Consider the following 14,391-nt stretch of genomic DNA (forward strand, 5'->3'; position numbering starts at 1 on the left):
TTCCCTCGAGGTCTAGCACTGCTTCTTCCCTCATTAACTTCTCCCCTTGTTCAGATATTTTAAAGGTGGGCAGTGTTTGAATCCCACCCCTGCACTTCCAGGGAGTGCGTCTTTACCTTCTGAGACTGATAACCCCCGATAAACTGGGAAGACCAATGTGACTGTCAGCTGAAAAAGTTGAAGGACCTTGAAAAAGTTCAAGGTCGAAGGTCTGCCAACTTCAACGAAAGCCAGAACGAAGTTTGCCAGACCTTCACTTCCTGGCCAGAATTTTCACACTGATCATCTATCAATATGTTCTATATAATTTACGATTTGATTTGGCTTATTTGTAACATGGTGTCCTAAATTTGATTATTTCCAACACAAATTTCTGCATGAAAACAGAGCTCTTCAAAACAGAAGGCTGCTATGTGTGGCTTTTTTTTTTTTTTAAGCAAGTCATTTGATTTAAGGAAAAAAATTTAGCTGCGAAGTAATCACTATTTTCACTTGAGAGAATGAATTTCATTCCTCTGTCTTACAGAAAACTAACGGCCATGGAAGTGGGTCACAGAGTGGGGGAAAAAGCTCCTTTATGGAATGTTAAACATCTGTGCACAAGGCCTGGGTTCTCCAGAATAATCAGCGTGCGAATGAGGCACGCAAAACCTTTCCGCGCCAATGATGCTGCATAAAGATTCCATACTAGAAAAGTTTCACATGAGCTACTAGTAATTTACAACCCAAAGAAATAAAGCATCATTTCTCCTTTTTCAAGGTAAGTTTTACCACCTTTTATTTATAAAACATTTTGGGGATTAAGAAAAGAGCATTGTGTTTTTGGCCAGACTCTCACTGGCCTTCGTGAGTGAAAGCACTCTCCGGCCTCACCTGTTCCTCATCCAGCACTTCGGTTTGTCCAAAGGAAACGTCTCTGGGTACCTGGGGTCGGGGAGGAGGGGGTGGGAAGTGCTCGGGGAAAACCAGACCTATCCCACTGAGAAGCATGGGAACATTTTTCAAAGAAAATTAGACAAATGACCATGTATGTAGACATTTGAGCTTTTAAATGCTGATTAAAGTAGAAACAAGGTTTTACCAGTCATCTTTATCTGGGGTGGGGATGATTAAAGTTCGTTCCTCTTGTGGAATCCTTTGAAGATATTTTCTCTCCCACCAAACCTGCCCATCATCTGCTCGTCCTCATCTTCCTCTCGGGCCTTCTTCACTTCTTCCTTGGCCTGTATGGCATCCATCTCCCTTTCTGGGCCCTGGAGAAAGAAACAAAGACCCCGGCGGCTGGGGATTATGCTTCCTGTGGGCTGACTGGGTGTCAGCATGCAGCCTGCCCCTGCCTTCTGGAAGCCTCCACACCAGCTGGGGGTCGGCTGAAAAAGAACCCCCCAGTAATCAGGTCCCAATTCCTGGAACCTGTAAATGTAACCTTATACGTATGGGGAAAGGGTCTTTGCAGATGTGAATAAATTAAGCATGTTGACATGAGGAAATTCTACTGGATTATCAGGTGGATGCTAAATTCTATCCTAATGTTTTCATAAGAGAGGGGCAGAGGGAGATTTGACACAAACAGAGACAGAAGAGGAGAAGGCCACGCGAAGATGGGGGCAAAGATTAGAAGGGTGCGGCCACAACCAAGGAGCACCAGGACCCATCAGAAGCTGCGAGAGGCGAAGTAAGCGTTCTCCCCTAGAGCCTTTGGAGGGAGCAAGGCCCTGCTGGTGCCTTGATTTCAGCCTATTGATACTGATTTTGGAATTCTGACCTCCAGAATTGGAGAGAATACATCTGTGATGTTTTAAGTCAGCAAGTTTGTGGTAATTTGTTATGGCAGCCCCAGGAAATGAATACACCCTCCTCCTTCTATTCCCAGAGTACCTGGGCTGACCGGCCCAGCTGACCAGTGAATGAGTAATGAGAAGAGGCCTCAGAGCCTGAATGAGCAATTCCAGACATGTGATTAAAAGAAGGGTTAGATGAGTGAAGACACGTCAAGAAATTTCCCGTATTCACTCCTGAAAAAAAGAGTTTAGGAAGGCTTCGCAGCAGAAATCAGATTCAAGAAGAAATGCTCGGGACGTCCCTGGTGGTCCAGTGGGTAAGACTCCGCACTTCCAGTTCAGGGGGCCCGGGGTTCGATCCCTGGTCGGGGAATTAGATCCCCCATGCATGCCGCAACTAAGAAGCCCGCCTGCCACAACTAAGACACGGTGCAGCCAAAATAAATAAATAAATATTTTTTAAAAAAGGAAAACAGAAGAAAGGGCTCATGAGAAAATCACTTGAGTGATAACCACCTTTCATCAGTGGAGGGGAAATTTCCCCCTGAAATGCCTTGAAATGTTCAAATTTTAAGCACCCGCTTTGCAATTGGTCCCAGTGTGATGGACATGACATGGAAGATGCCTCATCAGTGAAAATAAGGGAATGAGGAGACTTCGATTAAAAGCAGGAAGATGTTTTGTGTATCACCCTTAATTTAAACTCACCGGCATGCAATTTAACAACCCAAAGTTTCTGGCTAAAACAGTGTGGAGAGTCCTCCAAGACCTTTCTTTCTAAGTCATGGCACTCCCAGAAGACACTGACCACTCTCTCCTTATGGGTGAGTGGCGCCACCATTTAGTTATTGGCGCTTAACAACATGAGAAACAAAATGTTTATTATGCCCGTTAAAAGCATACATTTTAGTGTCAATATTCTGGCTCCAAAGAGTTATAAATGAATCTGTACTGATGGAAGATATTTTATCTTCTTTATGTGAAGGCAGAGCTAAGTTTTTAAGTTGGTTTCTCAGGATAGGGGCCTCAAAATACACACTAAAAAAAAAAAAATACAGGAGTGCTTCCACACTTGAGGGAATAGAAACGCAAAGCACAGAGTGGGCAAGGACATTTACAATACACTTGTCTGACAGAGAACTTGACAGAATATATAAAGGACACCTACAACTAAATAAGAAAAGGTCAAATAACCCAATGTGAAAGTGGGCAAGTGACATAAACAGGCTGTATCAACCGTATGTTTCTCTTGCTTTGATATCTGGGGCCTTGCTGACCCAGGAGGGATGGCCCCTCCAAGGGGGCCCATTCTTAGAGATAGTAAATGCCAAAAAGCACTCTTTTCATATGCAAACTACATTCAGAGCTCACATCCCTAATGACCTCCACTACTGGGCTCATATTCAGGGCTGATTTCTTCTTGCCTTAATTATCCCACAGCCGGGTACTAGACAACTAGTACCTCAGAGCCCACTGAAATTCTTAAAACTAGCCAATCCTAAGCCTGCTTATCTGGCCTCATCTGTTCCTTCCTGCAAAAAACCAAAGCAAAGTTTTTTGCCCACATCTTCCACACTCTCCCTCTGCCTCCTGACCAACCCTGGTGCTTCCCCATGTGGCCCTGAATGGCATGGCGTGGCCCCTCCTCTGGGGATCTGTGAGTAAAATAAAACTATCTTTTTGACGGAGGTCATCTCCTGATCTGCTGGCCTCACCATACCTGAATAATAACAAAACTTACATCTTAAAACACAAGTATTTCACAAAAAAAGGATCTCCAAATGGCCACAAAAGCCATGAAACAGTACCCACCCTTCATTCGTCATCAGGGAAATGCAAACAAAATCAGAGAGAGATACCACTACACACCTATAGAAACCCACAGTCCCCAGTGCTGGTGAGACTGGAGAGACTGCAAAACAGTGCAGCCCCTCTGGAAACAGGTTGGCAATTTCTCATAGAGTTAAAGATACACCATACAACTCAGCAACCCCCTCTTGGGTATTTACCCAAGAAAAATAAAAGCACATGTCCACACAAAAAAAACTATATGCAAAATTGATAGCAGCTTTGGTCATACTGTTAAAAATTGGAAACACCCCTGGGACTTCCCTGGTGGTGCAGTGGTTAGGACTCCACTGCTGCCACTGCAGGGAGCGCAGCTTCGATCCCTGGTCGGGGAACTAAGATTCCACATGCCCCGTGGTGCAGCCAAAAAGAAAAAAATTGGAAACAATCCAAATGTCCATCAACTGGTGAGCAGATAAACTACTCAGTAATAAGAAGATACAAACTACTGAGTGAACCTCAGCAACACGAAGGAATCTTGGAGACACTATGCTTGGTGTGAGAAGCAGGCTCGAAAAGACTCCATACTATATGATTCCATTTATATGACATTCTGGAAAAGGCAAAACTATAGGGACATAAACAACAAGGACCTACTGTATAGTACAGGGAACTATATTCAATATCTTGTAATAACCTATAATGGAAAAGAATCTGAAAAAGTATATATATATTCTGAATCTGAAAAAGAATATATATTTATAACTAAATCACTTTGCTGTACACCTGAAACTAACACAACATTGTAAATCAACTATACTTCAAAAATACTATAAAGACGGATATCAGATCAGTGATTGCTGGAGTAAGGGAGGGCTTGGTTACAAGGAGACTTTTTGGGGTGGTGAAACTGTTCTACATCTTGATTTTTAGTGGTGGTTTCATAACTATATGTGTTTGTCAGAATTCATAGAACTGTACATTTCACAGTATGTAAATTATACTTTAATAAAACTGACTCATCAACAACAACTGACAGTAATATCTAGCATGGCCAAAGATGTGACACAATTGAAATTCTCGACCGTGCAGAAGGGAATGTAAACAGGATGACACACTGAAAACTGTTTGTGTAAGAACTGGTGACCCAGCCTGTCCACTCCTGGGCATGTGTCCATTGAAAGACATGTACAGGAATGATGGGAACAGCTTTATCCATGAGGCCACAAACTGGAAGCATCCCAAAGCTGCATCCACAGAGAATGGATACATACCTTCTGGAATATTCACAAAGGAAGAACAAGCTACTGCTGTATGCAAAAGTATGAATGAACTTTGCAACACTACCTGGATGAATAAATAATGGGTAGCTACATTTACATAAATTTCAAAAGGAGTCAAATCCATCTACAGTGATGGAATAGTGGAACCACTATTCCTTTGGGGGTGGGTGCTGGCTGGGAAGGATCGTGAGGAGGTTCCTGGAGCTCTGGTGACCTTCTATATCTTGATCTGGGTGGGGTGTTCATTAGTAAAAATTCATCAAGCCTTTCCTATATGTGAGACTTAAGTACAGAAATAAGTGAATTATGAAAGAAAAGTTCATTGTGTTCATTGTACCTTGGTTTCACCCCAGGTGGCCTTGCCAAAATTCTCAGCATACTCTTCATCATCTGTGATCAGGAAGTTATCGAAGATGGTTCCGGATCTCACCTGTGGATGAAAATAAGGCCTTCGTTACTGATATGAAAAATGAAACTTTCCACAAAATAAACAGTTGTAATTTGCTCAGTACTGTAACAGTGATTAGCTGTCAATAGTGGGACATGCAGATACCATTTTGTAGATTATCTGTTCCCTCCAGGGCACTGGGTCTCAAACTTGGCTGCATATGGGGACCACCAAGAACATTTACAAAACTCCTGATGCCTGGTCTCACCCCCAGGGATGCTGATTTAGCTGGTCTGGGGTACCACCGGGGCACTGAGACTTTCAAGAACTCTCCAGTGACTCGAGCATTCAGCGATGTTTGAGAACCGATGCTCGAGAACCTTCCTGTGCAAAATGTGAGCCGCGGATGGGCAACATCAGCACCGCCAGGGAGCTTGCTGGGGATGCAGAATCTCAGGCTCCACCCTGGACATGCTACATCTGAATCTTCAGTCTTATCCTAAAGCTGACAGGCACCACAAGGTCAGCTCCAGGCAAATTCCCAGGGAGCAGGAAGGCAGACAAGAATACCGAGGGCAGGAAGGATGTCCATTTTGTCTACGACTGTATGTCTTGGGTCCAGGTAGGGGGTGCCAGGCACACAATAGGAGCTCAAATACTAGCTATATGAATTAAGGAGTTTAGGCTGAAGTCCAGAGTTATTAAACTAAAGCGAATTTAAAACCAAGTGACCTGCCATAGCTCCAGTCCGATGGCACCAATGTTCTCAAATTCTGAGAGGTCATATTCCGTCAAATAGTTGGTGTTTTTCATCTTCTGATGGAGCCAAACATCTTTGTCTATGCCCTCTGGTTTCAGGCCATCCTGCAACAACAAACCGTACGTGGTCGACCCTGGGGACATGGGTGGGGAGGGGGCTGGAGGGAAGAAGATGCCACGCACTTGGTATGGAGGCTTCTGCAGCATCGGCGCCTGCCAGTCCCCATCCAGTTCGCTGTTCCAGTCACTCGGCTTGCTGGCACTGGCATCCAGAAAGTGCTTCTCCCAGTCCTTAAAATATGTGTAGGGGGAAGAAACTTAGATTCTCAGATTTGAGAAAGGAAATTCTTAACTCCCAAGAGGCAGGGGCAGACCTGTGACCCTGGTTGCACTTTTCCCCGTGTCCTCCTCCATTTGATGGTTGAAGGGCTAAATGCTAGGGTTCCCTCCCTCACCGGGGGCTTCAGGACCACGCACTGCCTGCTTTTTCTCCCCAACCACACCTATGATGACAGCACTCTTCCCATGCTGTTGAGAGGAATGGTGCTGTGGAAAACTCGAAATAGTGGCCAAAGTTAAAATGATGGGGCAAAAAGTGATGTTGGAAAGATGGGCCATATTTACTGCTGATTAGGTTAAGTCTGTCCTTCTACATCATGGTCATATATGGACTGTTCCAGAGAGAGGCTGGACAACTAAGGAATGTCCCAAGATTTACTGAGGACTACTGGGTAGCAGGAGAAAAGCAGTTGTATTATTCAGCCCTTATATATATACTCACACTATACACATATATATAAAACACAGGGGACTTCCCTGGTGGTCCAGTGGTGAAGAATCCACCTTACAATGCAGGGGACGCGGGTTCGATCCCTGGTCAGGGAACTAAGATCACACATGCCATGGGGCAACTAAGTCCACGCGCCACAACTACTGAGCTCACGTGCCTCAACTGGAGCCCACGTGCTGCAACCTACAGAGCCCACGTGCTCTGGAACCTGCACCCCACAACTAGAGAGAAGCCCACACACCACAATGAAGAGCCCACACGCCACAACTAAGACCCGATGCAGCCAAAAAATAATAAATAAATAAATAAATAAATCTTAACAAATAAAACACAGGTATACATATACACATACATATATACACACATACACATATATACACGTTTCTACACATGCATATATACACATATCTATGTGAAGGTGACTTAATAAGTGTTGAATACATTTTTTTTCTGTTTTTTTTAAATGGAGCTTTCTTTTTCTTCTTTCTTTTCTTTCTTTCTTTCCTTTCTTTCTTCTTTCTTTCTTTCTCTTTCTTCTTTCTTTCTTTTCTTTTTCTTTCTTTCTTTCTTTCTCTCTTTCTTTCTCTCTTTCTCTCTCTCTCTCTCGTTCTCTCTTTCTTTTCCCACCACATGGCTTGTGGGATTTTAGTTCCCCAACCAGAGATCCAACCCATGCCCCCTGCAATGGAAGCAGTGGAGTCCTAACCATTGGACCACCAGGGAATTCCCAAATAAATATTTGTTGAATAAATGAACGGATGAGAAAAATTTGCTCTGGATTAATAATAATTCAGATAAACACATCAAAGCATAAAAATGGTGTACAATGATGTTTTTGCTCTTTCAGAATAACTGAGAAATAGTAAAAGGGTTGCACTGAGACTGTGGCTTTTCCACGTTACTCTAGAACTTCTCAACGATGGCACATGGGAGTTCATCGTCTCTCCTACTGCTCTTTGCCCTGACCCCAACTGGCAACAGATGAGCCAGTCTTGTGTTGGGATCCAGGAAATGATTACAACTCAGTCAGTAGCCGACTCTTTATAATGAGGGTTATCAAATGGTAACACCATAAAGAACCACACTGTTTAGGACATCACCCAGAACTGAACATATGGACAGAACACGGCCAGTTTGGAAACGAGCTTTCTGAAAGGATGATTTGGCTCCTCTGGGGACCTGCCTCATGTACACCTGGCACCAAGGCACACCTGCACTGCTAGGATGGCATCCTTGTAGCCCAGAAGCAGCCAGGATTTCAGTCCTAAAACCCGTATCTCCTGAGCCTGGGAGCCTCAGCGTCAGTTTCTTTGCCATTCTGTACCTTGTTTAAAGTAAGTGCTCTTTCCAGGTGAAAAACTACTTTTTTTTAACTTTGGTTTGAAGGTAAGAAAGGGAGATAAAACATCCCGCCTTTTATCTTTTTCTTGAGAAATGATGGGGAAGCATTATATGATTGGGATTTTACTCTGATCTGAAGACATTCTCATTGATTGGACACATGGCTTTCAAATTCATGGAAGTTTACTTTTGATCATCTATGAAAAAAAGGGTTGCCAAATAATTTAAGTCTAAACAAGATGCCATTTTAATTTCATAATTACATTCCGTCTATGATGAAGTATTTGACTATTAGACAGCAATGCCACTAGTATTTTAAGTTGCCAGAAATTAATTGTAAACATCAGTTACAGTACTCTCAGTTATGGCAAAGACAATTGTCTTAAGATAAATAGCTTACATTTTGGCATAATGTTTGATGTACAAAAAAAATGTTACAACAATGACTAACGTAAATGGAAAAAAAAAGTAGCTTAATAGCAGGTTTAGTTCCCCAAAAGATTTCTCAACGTCCTAAGTCTCAGAATCTGGGAATGTGACCTTATTAGGAAAAAAGGGTCTTTGCAGATGTAATTAAGGTAAGGATCTCTAGACAGATCATTCTATAATTCTGGATTATCCAGGTAGGCCCTAAATCCAATGACAAATGTCCTTATAAGAGATAGAAGAGACACAAAAAGAAGAGAAGCCTATGTGGAAAAGGAGGCAGAGATTAGAGTGATGTGATGTCTACCAGCCAAGGAACGCCGGGAGTCACCAAAAGCTGGAAGAAGTGAAGAAGGATTCTCCCCTAGACCCTTCAGACGGAGTGTGCGGCCCTGCTGATTTCTGACTTCTGGCTTCAAGAAGAACTGAAAGAATACATCTCTGTTGTTTCAAGCCCCCGGTTTGCGGTCCTTTTTATGGCAGCCCTAGGAAACTAATATGTACCTGTTATGATAATTGATTCTTGGTTGGCAGTCACAAGTATGATGCTCAAAAATACTTACGTTCAAATGCAGAATGACAAGAAAATCATTTTTATAAAGGTTGCTGATACATTTTCCTTTTTAAAAAAAAACACTGGTTACAAAAACAAACCCTACTTTCATCTCAGATATTTTAACTCTTTCACAATACCTTGAAGTGTGCAGCTGCGTGGCTGGTCTCAGCATATATGCTCTGAGGAGGGCACTTTGTTGTAATGCTGTCATCATGATTCCCAGCCATGCAGCAATTGTATGGTACTTGGGTACTTACGAACTACACTTGTACACTTCCTAGCAGCTGTGTGGGAAAAATCCACACCTGGGATTTGCCCTCTGTAGCCTGGTCCCAGTCCTTAGACTCTGCTGAAGCCTTCTCCATTTTCTTCAGTGATGTGAGCTGCCAGTCATACTCTATGCTGCCGGATTCAATCGACTGACCATCAATTTTCACTTCGTAAGTGAGGTCTGGTCTTAAAATCAGAGTGTAGAGGTGTGTGAAGCCATCAACCTGAATGTTTTGGAGGAGAAAAGGAAAAGAATGAGACCCTTGACGTTTCAAGGCCGGTTTAGATATGCAGCATAAGTCGTCATGGGTCAATGCCTTGTTGTAAACAGCAAGCAGAGATGTTCTAGAAATAGGGGTTGACTTGACAATGAAAGGGTGTCCTACAGAAGACTCACCCCTTCGTAGAATACTTCCTCACTACTGGCAGCCTTCTGTTGAGTGGCTGATTCCCTTTTGTGCAAAGACAATGGCTTTCACCTATCATCCCCCAGGCAGTTATGATGGGGTGATTGGTGTAAACCAAGGGACCAGTGTGTTGTTGGACTTAAGAAAAGTTATACGCAAAAGAACTTCTGGCTCTGCATTCTGAAAGACACCAAATGAAGCCCACTCTATTTCTCAACACAAGGGAGAATTTTTAGCTCTCTAAGTTGTCCAACAATTTAAGCTTGGGGAGGGCAGGCCTGGTGCACCTTTTGGTCATGGTTAAAGCCCCAGGCTGCACACAAGGATAGCATTTAACATTCAATAAAGGAGGGCTGGGGACTTCCCTGGCCGTCCAGTGGTTAAGACTCCACGCTTCCACTGCAGGGGGCACGGGTTGGATCCCTGGTTGGGGAACTAAGATCCCGCACGCCACACAGCGTGGCCAAAAATAAATAAATAAACAAACAAACAAATAAATAAATAAAATAAAAAATAAAATAAAGGAGGGCTGGAAGGTGGATGGGAGGGTGTCTGGGGAGGCTGGGGGTGCCCAGGACGTATCTGACTGTCAGCAGCAGAGGCGACCCCTGCACCGTACCCCAACAGCAGCAGCATCACTGGGGGAACATGGGCAATGCCCATTCCCAGGTCAGCCCCGAACTACTGCATCAGAGCCTCGTGGACCTTCTGGCCACTTTCATAGGCCCTCCAGGGTCTCTGACGCTGCTCAAGTTTGGGAACCACTGCCCCAGCATAAAGGCTCTGTCAGGAGGAGTCTCTCCCTGCTAAGAGCCAAATCAAAACGTCTTTTCAGTACCCCTCTGCTCTGCCACACTGTAGCCAATGACTCTGTCCTGGGACCAGTATTACAGCCTACTCTGTGTCCCCCTCAACCCTTGTAGCCCACTGTGACAGCTGAGTGTACAATTCTCCAAACGCTTTCCCCCTGCTCTCTGCCTGCCTTTGTCTCCACTTGTCTTTCTTAATTTAGACTTTGGGCTTGCTGGCCCCATGGCTGGCACCCTCTGGGGTTTGTCCACCGGCCCAGAGCCTCCTGAGGGGTAACATCTACACCCACACATATGCAAACAGCTCCAAGCCAACATCTTTAATCCCAACCATCAGCCGAGTTTCAGACCCAAAGTTTCCAACAATTTATTCGACACCTCTACCTCGATGTCTGCCTGGATTTCACAACCAACTGTTCTAAACATGACCCCTGAGTCTGCCCTGACCCTTTTCTTGGCCTTTATTTCCCCTCCTGTTTAATAGCAATGCCACTGAGAGTCATCATCCATACCCTCAGCACCCAGATTCCAAACATCACCAAGTCCTTTGGACCTTACACCTGAATCATCTGTCAAAATGCTCCCGTGTTCTGCATCCCACTGAAGCCTTGACTTAACAATCTCACCCATCTCCCTGCCTGTTGATCGCCACCCCTTCCTCCCCAGAATATCCGAGGTCTTTTTTTTTTTTTTTTGGCTGTGTCAGGTCTTAGTTGCAGAGTGCGGGCTCTTCCTTTCCACAGGCAGGCTTCTTTCTAGTTGTGGCATGCTGGTTTTCACTTCTCTAGTTGTGGTGCTCAGGCTCCAGGATGCGTGGGCTCTGTAGTTGTGGTGCGCGGGTTCTAGAGTGCATGGGCTCTGTAGTTTGCAGCATTCAGGCTCTCTAGTTGAAGCTCGTGAGCTCAGTAGTTGTGGCGTGCGGGCTTAGTTGCCCCGCAGCATGTAGGATCTTAGTTCCCTGACCAGGGATCGAACCCGTGTCCCCTGCATTGGAAGGCAGATTCTTTACCACTGGACCACCAGGGAAGCCCCTTTTTTTTTTTTTTTTTTTTTTTTGGTAGGTCTTTTTTCTTTCCTTCTTCTTTTGTTCTCTTCTCATGTGGTTTGATGACCATCTTTAGTGTTGTGCTTGGGTTGCTTTTTCTTTTTTGTGTGTGTATCTATTGTAGTTTGGGGGTTTGCTGTTCCCATGAGGTTTTGATATAGCAGACTATACATGTACAAGGTTGTTTTAAGTTTCTAGTCTCTTTCCCGCCTAGAGGAGTTCCTTTAGCATTTGTTGCAAAGCTGGTCTGGTGGTGCTGAATTCTCTTAGCTTTTGCTTGTCTGTAAAGCTTTTGATTTCTCCGTCAAATCTGAATGAGAGCCTTGCTGGGTAGAGTATTCCTGATTGTAGGTTCTTCCCTTTCATCACTTTAAATATATCATGCCACTCCCTTCTGGCTTGCAGAGTTTCTGCTGAGAAATCAGCTGTTAACCTTATGGGAGTTCCCTGGTATGTTATTTGTCGTTGTTCCCTTGTTGCTTTTAATAATTTTTCTCTGTCTTTAATTTTTGTCAATTTGATTACTATGTGTCTCGGTGTGTTTCTCCTTGGGTTTATCCTGCCTCGGACTCTCTGAGCTTCCTGGACTTGGGTGGCTATTTCCTTTCCCAGGTTAGGGAAGTTTTCAACTATAATCTTTTCAAATATTTTCTCAGAATCTTTCTCTCTCTCTCCTCCTTCTGGGACTCCTATAATGCAAATGTTGGTGCATTTAATGTTGTTCCAGAAGTCTCTTAGGCTGTCTTCATTTCTTTTCATTCTTTTTTCTTTATTTTGTTCTGCAGCAGTGATTTCCACCATCTGTCTTCCAGGTCACTTATCCATTCTTCTCCCTCAGTTATTCTGCTATCGATTCCTTCTGGTGTATTTTTCATTTCAGTTATTGTATTGTTCAACTTTGTTTGTTCTTTAATTCTTCTAGTTCTTTGATAAACATTTCTTGCATCTTCTCAATCCTTGCCTCCATTGTTTTTCGAAGGTCCTGGATCATCTTCACTATCATTATTCTGAATTCTTTTTCTGGAAGGTTTCCTATCTCCACTTCTTTTAGTTGTTTTTCTGGGGTTTTATCTTGTTCCTTCAGCTGGGACATAATCCTCTGCCTTTTCATTTTGTCTATCTTTCTGTGATTGTGGTTTTCGTTCTGCAGGCTGCAGGATTGTAGCTCTTCTTGCGTCTGCTGTCTGCCCTCTGGTGGTTGAGGCTATCTAAGAGGCTCATGCAAGCTTCCTGTTGGGAGGGACTGGTGATGGGTAGAGCTGGGTGTTGCTCTGGTGGGCAGAGCTCAGTAAAACTTTAATCTGCTTGTCTGCTGATGGGTGGGGCTGTGTTCCCTCGCTGTTGGTTGTTTGGCCTGAGTAGGCTCTTTGGTGGGGCTAATGGAGGACTCCGTGGGGGCTCACACCAATGAGTACTTCCCATAACTTCTGCTGCCAGTGTCCTTGTCCCCACACTGAGCCACAGCCGCCCACACCCTCCTCTGCAGAAGACCCATAAACATTAGCAGGTAGGTCTGGTTCAGTCTCCTATGGAGTCACTGCTCCTCCCCCCGGGTCCTGGTGTGCACAAGACTTTGTGTGCGCCCTCTAAGAGTGAAGTCTCTGTTTCCCCCAGTCTTGTTGAAGTCCTGCAATCAAATCCTGCTAGCTTTCAAAGTTCGATTCTCTGGGGATTCCCCCTCCTGTTGCCAGACCTCCAGGTTGGGAAGCCTAACATGGGGCTCAGAACCTTCACTCCAATGGTGAACTTCTGTGGCATAATTGTTCTCCAGTTTGCGAGTTGCCCACCCAGCAGTTAAGGGATTTGAATTTATTGTGATTGCACCCCTCCTACCATCTCATTGTGGCTTATCCTTTGTCTTTGGATGTGAGGTATCTTTTTTTGGTGAGTTTCAATGTCTTCCTGTCAATGATTGTTCAGCAGTTAGTTGTGATGCCAGTGTTCTCGCAAGACGGAGTGAGCGCACATCCTTCTACTCTGCTATCTTGAACCAATCTACTCTGCTATCTTGAACCAATCTCCCGAGGTATATTTTTTTTAACAATGCAGGCCAGACCTCCTCCTTGAAAATCCTTGAGGGCTGACCGCAGCATTTCTTTTACAGCATTGCAGGGTGAATCAGAGCCCCATGAAGATAACCTAGCTCCTCACCGAGGAGTCCGTAATGCTGACTAGCTGCTATGATCCAAGGCTCCAAGACTCCTTCAGCAGACTTGTCTCTTATTTTTCTAACAGGCTGCAGAAATACCAATACCTGTCTGAGGGAGTTGTCAGCCTGCCGGCGCCACTCAGGGCCCCATAGGCTTGCTGCCCCCAGGTGACCGAGCTCTGGCCTCCCATGCACAGTCCAGGCCAAACCTCACAGCTTCCATCTGGTAGTGTCATCCCCTTTCTCTCCTGCATGCTTGAGCTGCAACTGAACAAATGCTCGGGAATCATATCATGAAGACTGGTCCCCTGGTCCAACACTAAGTTGGAGGATGAAGACTTGGATTTTGAGCTTCCCTCCACCCTCAAGGGAGGGGTGTCAGGCCTCTGAGTACATGGGGGACCTGCTGATCCTTTAGAACCATCAAGTCAGCAGGCAGGACCCGGCGAGAAACGATGCTGCCAATAGAGACTCATTGGGGCTTTGAGAGGATACCGAGCGTCCCCCGCTCAGGTAGAGACTGAATAAAGGATGGTTATGGATGCTTCCGCTCCTTGCTGTCAGTGATCTTGAAATACACGGGCCTCCTGCCCAGATTC

The 14,391-nt window shown here is 44.6% G+C and overlaps 1 protein-coding gene across 1 annotated transcript in view; it reads right to left on the reverse strand.

Moving 5' to 3' along the window:
- Nucleotides 1-1,109: 1,109 nt before the first annotated feature.
- The window catches only part of CALR3 (calreticulin 3), a 31,199-nt gene continuing 17,917 nt past the window's right edge, over nucleotides 1,110-14,391 (reverse strand). Inside the window, exons 5-9 of the mRNA XM_059062725.2 lie at nucleotides 9,418-9,606; nucleotides 6,183-6,290; nucleotides 5,973-6,104; nucleotides 5,190-5,282; nucleotides 1,110-1,253 (exon numbers count right to left, since the gene is read on the reverse strand). Of these exons, the coding sequence (XP_058918708.1) occupies nucleotides 1,110-1,253; nucleotides 5,190-5,282; nucleotides 5,973-6,104; nucleotides 6,183-6,290; nucleotides 9,418-9,606 (666 nt within the window). The remainder of the gene's footprint in view (nucleotides 1,254-5,189; nucleotides 5,283-5,972; nucleotides 6,105-6,182; nucleotides 6,291-9,417; nucleotides 9,607-14,391) is intronic.

The sequence above is a fragment of the Kogia breviceps genome, chromosome 4 (genome assembly GCF_026419965.1).
Source record: "Kogia breviceps isolate mKogBre1 chromosome 4, mKogBre1 haplotype 1, whole genome shotgun sequence".
Taxonomy (NCBI): Eukaryota; Metazoa; Chordata; class Mammalia; order Artiodactyla; family Physeteridae; genus Kogia; species Kogia breviceps.